At 41.3% G+C, this 18,894-nt stretch overlaps 1 protein-coding gene across 1 annotated transcript in view; it reads right to left on the bottom strand.

The window, feature by feature from the left end:
- Positions 1–18,686, bottom strand: part of LOC139389992 (PHD finger protein 19-like) — a 33,501-nt gene extending 14,815 nt beyond the window's left edge. The window contains exons 1-12 of the mRNA XM_071137058.1: positions 18,484–18,686; positions 17,281–17,498; positions 16,933–17,014; positions 13,894–13,989; positions 12,583–12,677; positions 12,174–12,322; positions 11,529–11,624; positions 8,862–8,930; positions 6,892–7,012; positions 6,709–6,776; positions 6,281–6,427; positions 4,990–5,056 (exon numbers count right to left, since the gene is read on the bottom strand). Coding sequence (XP_070993159.1) covers positions 4,990–5,056; positions 6,281–6,427; positions 6,709–6,776; positions 6,892–7,012; positions 8,862–8,930; positions 11,529–11,624; positions 12,174–12,322; positions 12,583–12,677; positions 13,894–13,989; positions 16,933–17,014; positions 17,281–17,463 — 1,173 coding nt within the window. The 5' untranslated portion in view covers positions 17,464–17,498; positions 18,484–18,686. The remainder of the gene's footprint in view (positions 1–4,989; positions 5,057–6,280; positions 6,428–6,708; positions 6,777–6,891; positions 7,013–8,861; positions 8,931–11,528; positions 11,625–12,173; positions 12,323–12,582; positions 12,678–13,893; positions 13,990–16,932; positions 17,015–17,280; positions 17,499–18,483) is intronic.
- Between the last annotated feature and the right edge of the window lie 208 nt (positions 18,687–18,894).

Here is an 18,894-nt window from a genome sequence, read left to right as displayed (position 1 = left end):
AAAGTTGTTTGAAATGTTTGGACCAAGTTTACAGGTCATTTATTAGATACTTTGTATTCATGTTGGGCGAGTTGGAACCGGTCGGTGTATTTTCTGAATCAAATTATCCAAATAAATGGACATTTTGGGGATATAAAGAAGGACTTCATCGAACAAAAGGACCATTTGTGATGTTTATGGGACATTTTGGAGTGCCAACAGAAGATGATCTTCAAAGGTAAGGCATGAATTATAGCGTTATTTCTAACTTTTGTGTAGCACCTGCCTGGTTGAAATATGATTTTCATGTGTTGGTATGCGGGGCGCTGTCCTCAGATAATCGCATGGTCTGCTTTCGCCTTTTTGAAATCTGACACTGCAGCTGGATTAACAAGAAGTTAAGCTTTATTTTGATGTATTACACATGGATGTTTTGAGAGTATTTCTGTTTTTGAATTTGGCGCGCTGCAATTTCACTGGATGTTGTCAAATCAATCCCGTTACCGGGATTCGAGCGGGAAGGGATCACAAAGAAGTTAACAAGACATTTGTGGAGTGGTTGAAAATCAAGTTTTAATGACTCCAGCCTAAGTGTATGTAAACTTACGACTTCAACTGTATATAACATTCTACTGGTTGCAATAATTTTGTATAATGAGTTAAAATTGAAAAACTCAACGTTTTGAATCCAGCATTGTTTTGTGTATCAGTTCATAAACCATCTGCCATGGAATTGGTACATCGAAAAATCTCTTCCCAACCTACAGTGCATTCGGAAAGTATTCAGACCCCTTCACTTTTTCCAGATTTTGTTACATTACAGCCTTATAATAAAATTGATTAAATAGTCAATCTTCACAAAATACCCCATAATGACAAAGCAAAAACAGATTAGAAAACATTTATGAAATATCACGTTTACATAAGTATTCAGACCCTTGACTCAGTATTTTGTTGAAGCACTTTTGGCAGCGATTACATCCTTGAGTCTTCTTGGGTATGACGCTACAAGCTTGGCGAACATGTATTTGGGGAGTTTCTTATCTGCAGATCCTCTCAAGCTGTGTAAGGTTGGATAGAGAGCAACGCTGCACAGCTATTTTCAGGTATCTCCAGAAATGTTTGATTGGGTTCAAGTCCGGGTTCTGGCTGGGCCACTCGAGGACATTCAGAGACTTGTCCCAAAGCCACTCCTGTGTTGTTTTGGCTGTGTGCTTAGGGTCGTTGTTCTATTGGAAGGTGAACCTTCACCCTGAGTGCTCTGTAACAGGTTTTCATCAAGGATCTCTCTGTACCGTTCATCTTTCCCTTGATCTTGACTTGTCTGCCAGTCCCTGCCGCTGAAAAACATCCCCACAGCATGATGCTGCCACTACCATGCTTCACCGTAGGGATGGTGCCAGGTTTCCTCCAGACGCTTGGCATTCAGGCCAAAGAGTTCAATCTTGGTTTCATCAGACCAGAGAATCTTGTTTCGGTGCCTCCACGCGGGCCTTTTACTGAGGAGTGGGTTCTGTCTGGCCACTCTACCATAAAAGGCCCTCATCTCCCGATTGTTCAATTTGGCCAGGCGGCCAGCTCTAGGAAGAGTCTTTGTGTCTCCAAACTTCTTCCATTTAAGAATGAGGGAAGCCACTGTGTTCTTGGAGACCTTCAGTGCTGCAGACATTTTTTGGTAACTTTCCCCAGATCTGTGCCTTTACACAATCCTGTCTTGGAGCTCTACGGACAACTCCTTCGACCTCAGGGCTTGGTTTTTGCACTGTCAACTGTGGGACCTTATATAGACAGGTGTGTGCCTTTCCAAATCATGTCCAATCAATTGAATTAACCACAGGTGGACTCCAATCAAGTTGTATAAATATCTCAAGGATGATCAATGGAAACAGGATGCACCTGAGCTCAATTTCCAGTCTCATAACAAAGGGTCTGAATACTTCCGTAAATAAAGTATCTGTTTTTTTTAGCGTTTAGCTAATAGCCCCTGATTTTGCTAGTAGTTTGTTCTAATTTTGTTAGCATTCTGGTGATAGAGGCCCGATGGGCTTTTCGTGTGCTATGATGATAATAGCATAAATCCCAGGATGAGAAAAGGACAGTATGACGGACGATATGAAAATCTGGATACCGTCAAATCCTAATTTCAAACCTTGTTTACATTTGGAGCTGATTTGCTGGTCTTTTTACAGTCTTTTATAGACGGGTTGGTTGTATAGCAACAAAACCGATGCGTGCAAAACAGATTGGGTTAGCTTAGACTGTTGACAACTATATTTTGCCTCCACATGTTTATTGAAAACAAATACATTTGCACAATGAGCACTTGTTGTCTCTCAAATACATAGTTAACGATGTTGGTTAGCTAGCTAGCGAATGTTTTTCATATTAGCATAGACATGACAGCAGTCAAAACAAGACAACATCAATAACAAGATACAACGAGCAGAAACGAGCCACCTACGCTTCCCCACATGGTATCTTCTTTTATTTGTTGCTAGCCATCGGACTGTTCAGAATCATAACGCACACTTTTCGGTCACATCGATGCGTGCACATGATTTTCGTGACGTGGTCAGCCAACCCGTATATTTCCAACAATTAATAATAATACGTTGTGTTTTGCTCAGAAAACTTGGGGGCCAAATAAAAATCACTTGGCCTGCGGGCTGCCAGTTGGAGAACCCTACTATATGCTTTGTCTACATTTTCAAATCAGAGCACCTTCCTCCTTCCAGCGAGGCAGTAATTACTAAGAAATGTCAGAGGTCTGTTGTTTGAGATGAATATGCCTGGGGACCAGACATGCACTGCTCTGTTCAGGGGGATTTGTCAGTAAAATGCCTCAAAGGCCAACTGTAATCCCCTTTTGAGTAGAACTGTGGAGAGAGACAGTGATGAGGGCAATGACACATAAGTTCTTCATGGGACATGGCAGAGAGAAGACAGACTTTTAGAAGATGGACAGTGGTCAGAGGGAAAGAAAAAAGAAGAGCACAGACAAATGGAGAAGGGAGGGATTCCAGCCACGTTGATAACCATCAGAGATAGGAATGAGTGAAATAACCAGGGGTTTGGATCGTTCAGTGTGGTTGAAACTTGAGGTCGACCGATTAATCGGAATGGCAGATTAATTAGGGCCGATTTCAAGTTTTCATAACAATCGGAAATCGGTATTTTTGGGCGCCGATTTTGCAGATTTAAAAAATAAAAAATATTAATACCTTTATTTAACTAGGCAAGTCAGTTAAGAACACATTCTTATTTTCAATGACGGCCTAGGAACGGTGGATTAACTGCCTTGTTCAGGGGCAGAACGACAGATTTTCACCTTGTCAGATCCAATCTTGCAACCTTACAGTTAACTTGTCCAACGCTATAACCACCTGCCTCTCGTTGCACTCCACAAGGAGACTGCCTGTTAAGCGAATGCAGTAAGCCAAGGTAAGTTGCTAGCTAGCATTAAACTTATCTTATAAAAAACAACCAATCAATCATAATCACTAGTTATAACTACACATGGTTGATGATATTACTAGTTTATCTAGCGTGTCCTGCGTTGCATATAATCGATGCAACGCTGGGGGATGATTTAACAAAAGCGCATTCACGAAAAAAGTACAATCGTTGGACGACTGTACCTAACCATAAACACCAATGCCTTTCTTAAAATCAATACACAGAAGTATATATTTTTAAACCTGCATATTTAGCTAAAATAAATCCAGGTTAGCAGGCAATATTAACCAGGTGAAATTGTGTCACTTCTCTTGCACGCAGAGTCAGGGTATATGCAACAGTTTGGGCAGCCTGGCTCATTGCGAACTAATTTGCCAGAATTTACGTAATTATGACATAACATTGAAGGTTGTGCAATGTAACAAGAATATTTAGACTTAGGGATGCCACCCGTTAGATAAAATACAGAACGGTTCCATATTTCACTGAAATAATAAATGTTTTGTTTTCGAAATGATAGTTTTCGTATTCGACCATATTAATGACCTAAGGCTCGTACTTCTGTGTGTTATGTTATAATTAAGTCTGTGATTTGATAGAGCAGTCTGACTGAGCGATGGTAGGCAGCAGCAGGCTCGTAAGCATTCATTCAAACAGCACTTTCATGCGTTTTGCCAGCAGCTCTTCACAAGCACAGCGCTGTTTATGACTTCAAGCCTATCAGCCTAATAGCTGGTGTAATCGATGTCAAATGGCTAGCTAGTTAGCGGGGTGCGCGCTAATAGCGTTTCAAACGTCACTCGCCCTGAGACTTGGAGTAGTTGTTCCCCTTGCTCTGCATGGGTAACACTGCTTCGAGTGTGGCTGTTGTCGATGTGTTCCTGGTTCGAGCCCAGGTAGGGGCGAGGAGAGGGATGGAAGCTCTACTGTTACACTGGCAATACCATAGTGCCTATAAGAACATCCAATAGTCAAAGGTATATGAAATACAAATGGTATAGAGAGAAATAGTCCTATAAATACTATAATAACGACAAACTAAAACCTCTTACCTTGGAATATTGAAGTCTCATGTTAAAAGGGACCACCAACTTTCATATGTTCTCATGTTCTGAGCAAGGAACTCAAACATTAGCTTTTTTACATGGTACATATAGCACTTTTACTTCTCCAACACTTTGTTTTTGCATTATTTGAACCAAATTTCATTATTTATTTGAGGCTAAAATGATTTTTATTGATGTATTATATTAAGTTAAAATAAGTATTCATTCAGTATTGTTGTAATTGTCATTATTACAAATGTAAAAATGTTTAAAAATATTTTTTTTTTTGTAAACATTTTTACATTTGTAATAATGACAATTACAACAATACTGAATTAATACTTATTTCGACTGATTAATCGGTATCTGCTTTTTTTGGTCCTCCAATAATCGGTATCGGGGTTGAAAAATCATAATCGTCCGACCTCTAGTTCAAACAGCAGAAAGGTGGTTCGATGTGAGGTGTTTTGAAAATGAGGGAGGATCTTGTGACAATCCGAGAACTTACATTGGGAATGGCGTCCTCCAGCAGCCATTTCGACCTTTTCTTCCTCCTCTTCTCTGCCGGGAGAGAGCTAAAGAGACAACTTTCACTTTCTGACCAAACAATATGATTATTGGGTGACAATTCGGCACAGCCTTATAGCATCATTAACATTGATTAAAACCTCTTGGTGTTAGGGGGCGCTATTTTAATTTTTGGATGAAAAACGTTCCCGTTTTAAACAAGATATTGTCACGAAAAGATGCTTGACTATGCATATAATTGACAGCTTTGGATAGAAAACACTCTGACGTTTCCAAAACTGCAAAGATATTGTCTGTGAGTGCCACAGAACTGATGTTACAGGCGAAACCCAGATAAAAATCCAATCAGGAAGTGACAAATTTTTTGAAACCGCCTCATGCCAATGACTCCTTATATGGCTGTGAATGAGCTACGAATGAGCTTACGTTTTCCACGTATTCCCCAAGGTGTCTACAGCATTGTGACGTCTTTTTACGCATTTCCATTGAAGAATAGCCGTAAGGGCGCATATTTAGAAAGTGGTAACATGGTGTCTCCCGCAGAAAATCTTTAGTAAAATACTGAGGTAGCCATTTTTCCAATCGCTTCTTATGAGAAACCAATTGCCTCAACGGATATATTATCGAATATATATGTTAAAAACACCTTGAGGATGGATCCTAAACAACGTTTGCCGTGTTTCTGTCGATATTATGTAGCTAATTTTGAAAAAAGTTTGGCGTTGTAGTGGTAGCATTTTCCGGTCGATTCCTCAGCCAAGCATGATGAACAAACGGGAGCTATTTCACCTGCAAAAATTATCTTTTTGGAAAAAAGGAACATTTGCTATCTAACTGGGAGTCTCCTGAGTGAAAACATCCGAAATTCTTCAAAGGTAAATGATTTAATTTGGTTGCTTTTTTTATTTTCGTGAAAATGTTGCCTGCTGCCAGCAGAGCCTAGCATAGCATTATGCCATGATAAACTTACACAAATGCTTGTCTAGCGTTGGCTGTAACGCATATTTTGAAAATCTGAGATGACAGTGTGATTAACAAAAGGCTAAGCTTGTGTTTGAATATATTTCATTTGCGATTTTCATGAATAGGAAAAGTTTCTAGGTGTATTTATGTCCGTTGCGTTATGCTAATTCGTTTGAGGCTATGATTACGCTCCCGGATCCGGGATTGCTAGTCGCAAGAAGTTAACACTTTCTGACTGAGCCAAGACAGGCCTCATTGAAATACACGGTTTCCCATGAAAACAAGCATATCACAACGCCGTGAAATACCTGTTCCTGTCTGGGCCTTTCTTTCGTCCTCTCCATCCCTCGTTTTGGGCCCTCTCAGGAAAGAGTTTGGAGGGAGGGTTCGGTGGAACGCGTGTCCTCAGGCGGAAGATGCATTTCCTCTTCTTGATCTCCTTCCCGCAGAGAAACCTGGAGAAATACAGAGGGGATGTTAAGGTCATGGTCTGGTAAAGGAGGTGTGATGTCAACAAATAAACCTTCAGCCGAGTAACATGTCTGTTGTAACAAATACTCTTATCACCCAGAACAAAAAGTAAACAACTTACTGAATGTTGGGGGCCATACTATATTATTGTTAGCTGGACATGAGAATTACATTGGCAGATTCAGTAAATGCTGTTGATGGGATTTCCAATTAAATAGTAGTTTTATAATGCATTATCTGAATACAACGGAGAGAGATGTCTTACTTGCTCTTGTAGTTGTTCAGAGCATCAAGGAGATATTGGCCTCTTTCTGTTGGAGGAGTATTGGAGAGCTGTGGGGAATATCAAAATGTTAGTCTGATGCAATTGACTTGAGATGGCATTAATCAACTTCCTATCCAGATTCCTACTCAGAATTCAGACAGGAATTCATTTGGTGGTTCTAACCTTGCCCAAATGGAAATGCTCCCAGTTGTTGCTGACAAAGTTAAGGATCTCCTCCAGCTCAAAGTACTTCTTCTTACTCTGGACTCCCAGGTTGTAAAGTGCCAAGTGCACCACGTCCACCCTGGATAAGAAACCAGGGACAATCAGTGAGCTCAAAATAGAGATGAAATGAGAGGGGGAAAAAAGATACGCATGTTTAACAGAAACCAGTACCTCAAGGATCCCACGATTGCAATTGTTTTTGCCAAATCAACAATTCCCCACATATTATGCAAGGGCTTGTAATATCTTATGCTTCACGGAGTCATGGCTGAATGACGACACTATCGACATACAGCTGGCTGGTTATACGCTGTACCGGCCGGATAGAACAGCGCCGTCTGGTAAAACAAGGTGTGGCAGACTATGTATTTTTGTAAATAACAGCTGGTGCACGATATCTAAGGAAGTCTCAAGCTATTGCTCGCCTGAGATAGAGTATCTCACTGTAAGCTGTAGACCACAATTAGACAGCATTGAATGAGATGTATTACCGCCATAAGCAAACAAGGAAACGCTCACCCAGAGGCGGCGCTCCTAGTAGCTGGGGACTTTAATAAAAGGAAACTTAAATCCGTCTTACCAAATTTCTATCAGTATGTTAAATGTGCAACCAGAGGGAAAAAAAACTCTGGACCACCTTTACTCCACACACAAAGACGCATACAAAGCTCTCCCTCGCCCGCCATTTGGCAAATCTGACCATAATTCTATCCTCCTGATTCCTGCTTACAAGCACATTTTAAAGCAGGAAGCACCAGTGACTCTATAAATAAAAAAAGTGGTCAGATGAAGCAGATGCTAAGCTACAGGACTGTTTTCCTAGCACAGACTGGAATATGTTCCAGGATTCCTCCAACGGCATTGAGGAGTACACCACATCAGTCATTGGCTTCATCAATAAGTGCATTGATGACGTCGCCTCCACAGTGAACGTACGTACATACCCCAACCAGAAGCCATGGATTACAGGCAACAGAGCTAAAGGCTAGAGCTGCTGCTTTCAAGGAGCGGGACTCTAACCCGGAAGCTTATAAGAAATCCCGCTATGCCCTCCGAAGAACCATCAAACAAACAAAGCGTCAATACAGGACTAAAACCGAATCGTACTACACCGGCTCAGACGCTCGTCGGATGTGGCAGGGCTTTCAAACCATTACAGACTACAAGGGGAAGCACAGCCGAGAGCTGCCCAGTGACATGAGCCTACCAAATGAGCTAAATCACTTCTATGCTAGCTTCTAGGCAAATAACACTGAAACATGCATGAGAGCACCAGCTGTTCCATGAACATGCTCTCCGCAATCAATGTGAGTAAGACCTTTAAACAGGTCAACATTCACAAGGACACAGGGAGAAACGGATTGCCAGGACGTGTACTGCAAGCATGCGTCTTCACTGACATTTTCAACCTCTACCTGTCCGAGTCTGTAATACCAACATGTAAATCACACAAAATTCATTGAAGGCCTGAAAATCTAAAGATGAACTGATTGTAATGTATCTAGAGCTGATAGCAATTAATGAGTGCCGAACCCTCACCTGCAGCATTCACAAGTATAAGGTGCATATCAGATAATAAGGTATGAGTATGACAATGTATTTCATCATCTTCATAAATGGAATTCTCAATTATACATCCCTATGGGTTAGCAGATAAGAAATTGGGTTTAGAGAGAGGTGTAAATGTAGTCCTCTTAATCAGAGCTATTGTGCTGCCTGAATCGTTCACAGCACCACTATGTGTATTAACACCAATACAGTGCAATACTGTACAACTTTATCTATCCCTACGACATTATGCGCACAAGAGCACAATCATTGCATACATGCATACATCCTGCACTATACGACACAAATGCCTTTTGTATTCTTAAAGTAACCCTGAGTGAGCCTCAGAGGTAGGTAGGAAAATAATAGTAGCCATTTACCATCGGAGAGCTAGGCGCTTAATGTACTCCAGTCCTTTATTACACACGGAACAGATGAACAAGTAAAACCTGAAAGAGAAAGGAAGAGAGATCAGAGGAGAAAGCACAGGTCACATGCCTCTACGGGAAATCAAAATCAATATTGGCCCTCGGTCATCTGGCTACACCTTCGACTTCCATGATATGTCTTATGACTTCCCAGGATTTGCTCTGACCGTAGGGCTGAGCATTACAGTGTATTCGGAAAGTATTCAGACGGCTTCACTTTATCCAAATTTTGTTTTGTTACAGCCTTCTAAAATCGAATAAATTGTCATTTTTTCCCCTCATCAATCTACACATATATACCCCATAATGACAAAGTAAAAACTGTTTAGACATTTTTAGCTAATTTATTCAACAACAAAAAATGAAATATCAGATTTACATAAGTATTCAGACCTTTTACTCAGTACTTTGTTGAAGCACTTTTGGCATCGATTACAGCCTAAAGTCTTCTTGGGAATGACACTACAAGCCTGGCACACCTGTATTTGGGGAGTTTCTCCCATTTCTCTCTGCAGATCCTCTCAAGCTCTGTCAGGTTGGATGGGGAGCAACGCTGCACAGCTATTTTCAGGTCTCTACAGATGTTCGATCGGGTTCAAGTCCAGCCTCTGGCTGGGCCACTCAAGGACATTGAGACTTGTCCCAAAGTCACTTATGCGTTGTCTTGGCTGTGTGCTTAGGGTCGTTGTCATGTTGAATGGTGAACCATCGCCCCAGTCTCAGGTCCTGAGCGCTCTGGGTTTCTGTTCTGCACTTTGTGACATCAGCTGAGGTAAGAAGGGCTTTATAAATACATGTAATTGATTGGTTTTCATCAAGGATCTCTGTACTTTCATTTCCCCCTCAATCCTGACTAGTCTTCCTGCCACTGAAAAGCATCCCCACAGCATGATGCTGCCACCACCATACTTCACCGTAGAGACGGTATTGGCCAGGTGATGAGCGGTGCCTGGTTTCCTCCAGATGTGACGTTTGGCATTCTGGCCAATGAGGTCAACCTTGGCTTCATCAGATAATCTTGTTTCTCATGATCTGAGAGTCCTTTAGGTACATTTTGGCAATCTCCAAGCGGCTGTCATGTGGCTTTTACTGAGGAGTGGCTTCCATCTGGCCAGTCTACCACAAAAAGGCCTAATTGGTGGAGTGCTGCAGAGATGTTTGTTCTACTGGAAGGTTCTCCCATCTCCACAGAGGAACTCTGGAGCTCTGTCAGAGTGACCATCGGGTTCTTGATCTCTCCCTGAACAAGGCCCTTATCCCCCGATTGCTCAGTTTGGCCGGGCGGCCAACTCTAAGAAGGGTCTTGGTGGTCCCTAACTTCTTCCATGGCCACTGTGATCTTGGGGACCTTTAATGCTGCATAAATATTTTTTGTACCCTTCCCCAGATCTGTGCCTCGACACAATCCTGTCTCGGAGCTCTACGGACAATTCCTTCAACCTCAGGGCTTGGTTTTTGCTCTGACATGCACTGGCAACTGTGGGACCTTATATAGACAGGTGTGTGCCTTTCCAAATCATGTCCAATCAAATGAATTTACCACAGGTGGACTCCAATCAAGTTGTAGAAGCATCAAGGATGATCAATGGAAACAGGATGCACCTGGGCTCAATTTCAAGTCTCATAGCAAAGGGTCTGAATACTTATGTAAATAAGGTGTTTCTGTTTTCATTTTTAATACATTTGCAAAAATGTCTAAAACACATTTTCGCTTTGCCATTATAGGGTATTGTGTAGATTGAGGCAAAACATTAATTTGATACATCTTAGAATAAGGCTGTAACGTTACATTTGGAAAAAGTCAAGGGGTCTGAATACTTTCCTAATGCACTGTATATCAATTTGATTAATTACAATTGATGTTATAGCGCAATGTTCCAAATGCCTGTATCAAAAGAATCATGTTTTTCTGTTTGTTTTCATGAGCTTTTTATGTCTTTCTGGTCTCGTCTCCTTCACTCTTCTGTGCTGTGTGCACTGTGCACAGGCTATGATGTTCAAACAGTTTGTGATGGACAGGAGGGTGTATTCATAACAGTTACTCTCTTTTTAGCAAGCAAATAGATCCAAGTTGGCTCGACTTTAAATATGAGATGGCTACTCACTAGCATGTGCCTACTACTAGAAGTTGGTCATTATTAGTGCATGTGCATGATTCTGGTTACATTTTCTTCAGAAATTGCATTTTCATAGACAGACTTGAAAGCCAGATCAGTGATTACTGTAAAAAAAAGCAGGTTAAACTATTTTGATAAAATAATTATTAGTGGGTTTTATGGTTGTGGAAGGCTTATAGTTAGCCTAGGTAGAATTTTACATGCATTGAATTGACCTTTACGTGGATGTCGATTTAAGGCAGCCCCCCGCACCTCACTGATTCAGAGCAGTTGGGTTAAATGCGGAAGACACATTTCAGTTGTACAACTGACTAGGTATCACCCTTTCCCTTATTGCACAACAAGGCTTATTCAGGGAAAACGTTTTAAAAAATCAAAATATACAGTATATCGTAAATCCCGCATGACTTTGAAAAAAATCTAGATATGATTTTTAGGCCATATCGCTCAGCCCTACTGGACCGTGGGAATAAAACCTCTTGTTGATAACAATGTTACGCACCTATCTCCAAACATCATGGACTCCTGTAGGCACTGGATACAGGCCTCATGGAACCACTGTTGACACCGAAAACACTGCAGCATCTTCAAGTACCACCTGGGTAGAAAGCAGCCATTTAGTGAAAAGTAGTAGTCACTGAATGAGCAACAGAGTGCTAAGAGGCATCTTTCTGAATCAAATACAGCTGCTGTGCCCATCTGAATCAAATACAGCTGCTGTGCTCATCTGAATCAAATACAGCTGCTGTGCTCATCTGAATCAAATACAGCTGCTGTGCCCATCTTAATCAAATACAGCTGCAGTGCCCATCTGAATCAAATACAGCTGCAGTGCCCATCTGAATAAAATACAGCTGCAGTGCCCATCTGAATCAAATACAGCTGCAGTGCCCATCTGAATCAAATACAGCTGCTGTGCCCATCTGAATCAAATACAGCTGCTGTGCCCATCTGAATCAAATACAGCTGCTGTGCCCATCTGAATCAAATACAGCTGCTGTGCCCATCTGAATCAAATACAGCTGCTGTGCCCATCTGAATCAAATACAGCTGCTGTGCCTTCATTGAGTCACAAAACCTGCTAATGGATTTTAAAAGTGTGGATATGTAAATGCTATGCTACAATGTGTCTAGCCAGCACGCTCACTCTCCAGGTCCTCCACAGTAGCAATAACACTGTTGGTGATTTGTGCGGTGCTGAGAATCCCACTCCAGCTCTGCTGGGTTGTAGGTAAGCACCTGCTTCATGGCCTGCAGTGCTTTTGCTATAGCGCCCTTTTTGAGAGCTCCCCCTTTCTGTGAAGAGAAGAAACAGCCACATCAACATGGTTCGGCAATAGGACAGTGATCTGTAGGACACATCATAGCGAAATGTTTTAAAACAGAAAACAAAAATGTGTTTTCTTATTGGACGTGTTTAGATAGTGCCTCTCCATTTCACTCCTTTTCCAAACGTTTTCTCACTACCGAACAAGACCCTAGATAAACAGTCATTTATACATTATATTAGTCAGTTTTTTTTTCCTTGAGCAGGTTGTTCTATTAATAATACTCACCCGCACAGCTAAAGCAAAGATGCACCTCCTGCAAAACCATGGTGACAAATCCATTGAGCTCTCCACCTCTGGCAGGTGGCACTGCTGGTGGTAACCTGGAAAAACCAAAAACAAGAGGACCAAGACCATTTCAGAACAAACCGAGCATTTGGGTTCCTCCCCCGGAACTCCAAAGTGGCGGAGCTGTCTAAGGCACTGCATCTCAGTGCTAGAGGTGTCACTACAGACCCTGGTTCAATTTCAGGCTGTATCACAACTGGCCGTGATTGGGAGTCCCATATGGCGGCGCACAATTGGCCCAGCGTCATCTGGGTTAGGGCTTAGCCGGGGTAGGCCATCATTGTAAATAACAAATTGTTCTTAACTGACTTGCCTAGTTAAATAAAGGTTAAATATTTGAAAAATATCACTTGCCTTGGATCATCTCAAACCCAATAGAAATAAATGAATGGATTAATGAAAGTGCTACTGCCGGCCGCACTTTCAGCCACATCAATGTGTTATGTTTATCTGAAGGTGGCACCCAACCAACTAGAAGCTTTTAATCCCTTGATCAGCAAATGTTAGAGGAAGCCAGGAGTGGACTCCCAAAGCAATCAATGGGAGAATCTCAATTACATACTCCTCGCGTCCTTATCTCTCAACCCATTTGATGAGAAAGCCAGAGGTCCCTCCCCTCTGACATTCTCCTTCAATGGGTTTCCAGAAGGAGGCGAGGAGAGAGGATGCAATTGAGATTCTCCCAATGACTTTAATTAAGTGCCATGTAAAAACCGAACCAACGAGACCACAGCCTGAAGACAGGACCTGCAAACCGTAGACTGCAAATGGGACCGGACTCTATAAGACAGACATCCATGGAAAGTACTTAGTTTAACGTACACAGGCTTCAGTAAATGATGTTATGAGTCGCAGAGGCTTGGTGTGCACTTGCCTTGTCCAACTTGAAAATGTTCAGTTCCACTTTAACTGTAGAAGATAACTTGATGCAGTTAGGCTACTTTTGATCAAGTTGGACACATTGTCCCCATCTTAAGTTCTGTATATTATTCCAGTCCATTTACCACAGTTCAAAGATACAGTTTATGCTTTTAGAGTGAGTGTTAAATCATTAAAAGAGTTAAACAAAGTTATGGAAGTAAATATAGAAGCATACAGAACCCTGTATGCAATAAGCAATGCGATCTCCTCCCACTTAACCATGGCTTGTAAAGAACCAACATCCTCTTGTAGGCTATATCAGGGCAAGATAGATGGGTGTAGCCACACCCTCCTTTAAAGGGGAACTTCACTCACTCTACAGTGACTCACCTATTCCACATTTCCCACATATCAGGATCTCATTGTCAGACACCAGCACCATTTCAGAACAAACCGAGCATTTGGGTTCCTCCCCCGGAACTCCAGCTGCATGTTTGGGGAGAGAAGAATAGCATTAGGGTATATTCAATGATGAATGAAGAGCTGGAGTGGGATTCTCAGCTTTCTCATCGTTCAGCTACATGAAACCAACATGTAGACAAAACATGCAAGATATTAAATTAGAAGCAATCGGCAGGGAATTACTGACATAAATCAGCCTTTCAATGAAACGTGACAGTTGAAGAGTTTGAAGGACAGCTAAATCCTTTAGGGAAGTATCTAAATATACCATTAAGTGGCCTACTACATAGTACAAGTGTCGGCTAGCCAATGAAAAAGTGTTAAGGAATAAAGGCCTAAAACAGCTTCATGAGGTTCCACGGAGCTACAGCACAAAATGTCAATGATTTCTCGTTAGGATGTTGTGCAATGCTGTTCAAAGTGGATTACATTACTAATGGCTTTTAGAGCGAGCTTTTGATATGTTGAACCTGTATGGTGTAGATCCATATTATCAGCAGACATACAGGGGGGCAAAACAGTATTTAGTCAGCCACCAATTGTGCAAGTTCTCCCACTTAAAAAGATGAGAGAGGCCTGTAATTTTCATCATAGGTACACTTCAACTATGACAGACAAAATGAGCAAAACAAATCCAGAAAATCACATTGTAGGATTTTTAATGAATTTATTTGCAAAGTCTTCACAAGGTTTTCACACACTGTTGCTGGTATTTTGGCCCATTCCTCCATACAGATCTCCTCTAGAGCAGTGATGTTTTAGGGCTAACGACTGTTGACATCTAGTGGAAGCCATAGGAACTGCAAGCAGATTCCTAATAAAAAGGGTTTACCATAGAAAACTAATGGAAAACAGATTGACCTAAAAAAAAAATGTCCCTGGATGGATTGTGCTCGGGGTTTTGCCTGCCAAATCAGTTCTGTTATACTCACATACATTATTCAAACAGTTTTAGAAAGTTCAGAGTGTTTCTATCCAAATCTACTAATAATATGCATATCCTAGCTTCTGGGCCTGAGTAGCAGGCAGTTTACTTTGGGCACGCTTTTCATCCGGACGTGAAAATACTGCCCCCTATCCCTAAGAAGTTTTAACAAACTATAGTTTTGGCAAGTCGGTTAGGACATCTACTTTGTGCATAATCTGTTGTTTAACAACTGTGCAACTTATAATTCACTGTATCACATTTCCAGTGGGTCAGAAGTTTACATGCACTAAGTTGACTGTGACTTTAAACAGCTTGGAAAATTCAGGAAAGTGATGTCATAGGCTAACTGACATCATTGAGTAAATTGGATGGAGGTGTACCTGTGGATGTACAGTGGGGCAAAAAAGTATTTAGTCAGCCACCAATTGTGCAAGTTCTCCCACTTAAAAAGATGCGAGAGGCCTGTAATTTTCATCATAGGTACACTTCAACTATGACAGACAAAATGAGAAAAAAAATTGTAGGATTTTTAATGAATTTATTTGCAAATTATGATGGAAAATAAGTATTTGGTCACCTACAAACAAGCACAATTTCTGGCTCTCACAGACCTGTAACTTCTTCTTTAAGAGGCTCCTCTGTCCTCCACTCGTTACCTGTATTAATGGCACCTGTTTGAACTTGTTATCAGTATAAAATACACCTGTCCACAACCTCAAACAGTCACACTCCAAACTCCACTATGGCCAAGACCAAAGAGCTGTCAAAGGACACCAGAAACAAAATTGTAGACCTGCACCAGGCTGGGAAGACTGAATCTACAATATTAGGAAATGGAGCAATTATTAGGAAATAGAAGACATACAAGACCACTGATAATCTCCCTCGATCTGGGGCTCCACGCAAGAATTCACCCTGTGGGGTCAAAATGATCACAAGAACGGTGAGCAAAAATCCCAGAACCACACTGGGGGACCTAGTGAATGACCTGCAGAGAGCTGGGACCAAAGTAACAAAGCCTACCATCAGTAACACACTACGCCGCCAGGGACTCAAATCCTGCAGTGCCAGACGTGTCCCCCTGCTTAAGCCAGTACATGTCCAGGCCCGTCTGAAGTTTGCTAGAGAGCATTTGGATGATCCAGAAGAAGATTGGGAGAATGTCATATGGTCAGATGAAACCAAAATATAACTTTTTGTTAAAAACTCAACTCGTCGTGTTTGGAGGACAAAGAATGCTGAGTTGCATCCAAAGAACACCATACCTACTGTGAAGCATGGGGGTGGAAACATCATGCTTTGGGGCTGTTTTTCTGCAAAGGGACCAGGACGACTGATCCTGGAATGAATGGGGCCATGTATCGTGATATTTTGAGTGAAAACCTCCTTCCATCAGCAAGGGCATTGAAGATGAAATGTGGGTGTGTCTATCAGCATGACAATGATCCCAAACACACCGCCCGGGCAATGAAGGAGTGGCTTCATAAGAAGCATTTCAAGGTCCTGGAGTGGCCTAGCCCGTCTCCAGATCTCAACCCCATAGAAAATCTTTGGAGGAAGTTTAAAGTCCGTGTAACAGCCCCAAAACGTCACTGCTCTAGAGATCTGCATGGAGGAATGGGCCAAAATACCAGCAACAGTGTGTGAAAACCTTGTGAAGACTTACAGAAAACGTTTGACCTCTGTCATTGCCAACAAAGGGTATGTAACAAAGTATTGAGATAAACTTTTGTTATTGACCAAATACTTATTTTCCACCATAATTTGCAAATAAATTCATTAAAAATCCTACAATGTGATTTTCTGGATTTTTTTTCTCTCATTTTGTCTGTCATAGTTGAAGTGTACCTATGATGAAAATTACAGGCCTCTCTCATCTTTTTAAGTGGGAGAACTTGCACAATTGGTGGCTGACTAAATACTTTTTTGTCCCACTGTACATTCATTGAAGATGTTGGGTGTAGTACGTTTGACATTTGACTAATTCACGTTTTTTATTGAACACTGTGACAACAATATTTTAGTCCCTCTTCACTCACCATGTTGGATGTCTTTCCAGAGAACCCAGAATTTTGAATTATCTTCAAAAGTGACAAAGCAACTCTGCTTGGAGGCACTCACCTTGAATGGAAAAGTGAAAACAGCCAGTATGAGGCAGGAGGCAAGTTGTTTACAGCAACCTTATTACAGTTTTATTCTCATAGTGTATTACAATAGATTTTTCATAAAACAGGAATAACAGATGTGGTCCCAGAAAACTACAGAGAAACAATCACAGTTTGTGAATAGCGGTATTTGGGTAGTAAATCAAATTAATCCAAACCATTGTGTGGCAGTATACTACAGTTTTTGACTGATAACAGGAATGTTTTCTATTGAGCACTTACTCTCTGGACCTTCCCTAGGTAGTATAGGCCATCAGACCATCGACACAGGACATACTGGCCCACGGTCAGGCTGCTTTCCAGGTCTGTGAAGCTCCGCTCCCTCTTCTGGGGTAGACGCTTGGCATCCAGCCCCTTCTTCGGCTCCACACTGCAGAAGTCATCTCTGTATGCTGACTCCAACATGCTGCAGCTGGGCTGTCCACACACTACAACACTTCCTAGGTGAATCAGGGTGTTACATCGTCATTGTGGTAGACACCATATGTCCTCCTGATCACAACGTTATGGAGGTTTAGTGGTGGTTGAACATCGTCCTGTAATTTTGGGGTTGTTGATCACATGTATGTATTATTACTGTGTCATACAAAGCTTACAAAAACATATTTACGACATATGCCCATGCTATCATGAATTCCAGCCCTTCAACATATTTGTTTTAACACCCCTCCCCTGTTCTGAGGCTGATGTCTGATGACTCAATTTTCTCCTGCGTGTAGATCTCAGCACAGCCTACAGGTTTGACTCATCAGCTAACTACAGCCAGCCTGCACATTTGAGTTGGACTTGTCAAAGCAGTCGCAGATTGCAGCACTTGCTCGAGCCAAACAATCGTGCACAGCATTAAAAAGTAACATGGCTTACAAACTTGTAGTAGTTAGTAGGCTATCAAACTATAGCAACTATCGAATGTAACTTATATCAAACTGATAATAGACTGGTTGATTGGCTAAGTTAACGTACATCAATAAGACGATGAGCATATCGCCAGCTCAAGCTGTTTAAAGTATTTTCTTCTGCAAATCTGATCGGACACTTTTGCATCTCAACAGGATGTCTTCTAGAGTCACAAAACGTTGCTGGCTAGTCTAAAATGCTATCTATCAAATGTAGCTAACTATAGTAGCAATATTGAATATAACTAGCTTGGTAACTGATAAAGTAGCTGCTAGTGAAGTTAGCCTGCTAAACTGTGCTGCAACTGTCAATGCAATGAAACGTATCTGTTGCTTGGCCCTGGGTATAGTGTATCGCATATGCATTAGGAACATATATTTTAGCTTGCTAGCTAAATGTAATCTATAATGAATAACCGACATATGAGATTGAGCACGTTACATAAAATACTAGTTTGAGACATAAAAACTAGGAGATACAACAACAAAAACACATCAAATTTAACTCTAATGTATCCAGATTTCTTACCCCCTTGATAAACTTCCAACCCAGGTTCGATAAAACTCGAAATATTGTTGTTGCTGTTGAGTAACGTTCCATTAGCGAGGAGTTGTCTCTTCTTGCAAATATGTGTACAGGCGCTAAAGTTCAAACTCTGCTAGTCGCCATTTTTTACTTTTTCCCGCGAATCATTTAGGTTTTTGCCTTAGCTATGTGATTAACATAAACACATCATCACCATACAGGAAGTTCAATATTTCCTCACAAGGTGCGGAGGAACAGCATTTGTTTTCTTCAAATGAGCCCCTTACGTTTTTCAAATCTCTACATGTATTTTTTTTTCTTCAATCACATATATTTTCACGCACTATTTGTTATTATCAATGATTGTAATACTATCTGCTACTACTACTGATTACGCAACACTGTACTACCACT

The sequence above is a fragment of the Oncorhynchus clarkii genome, chromosome 30, assembly GCF_045791955.1.
Source record: "Oncorhynchus clarkii lewisi isolate Uvic-CL-2024 chromosome 30, UVic_Ocla_1.0, whole genome shotgun sequence".
Taxonomy (NCBI): domain Eukaryota; kingdom Metazoa; phylum Chordata; class Actinopteri; order Salmoniformes; family Salmonidae; genus Oncorhynchus; species Oncorhynchus clarkii.
The sequence above is the reverse complement of the archived record's forward strand: the minus strand, read 5'-3'. Positions and strand labels throughout refer to the sequence as shown.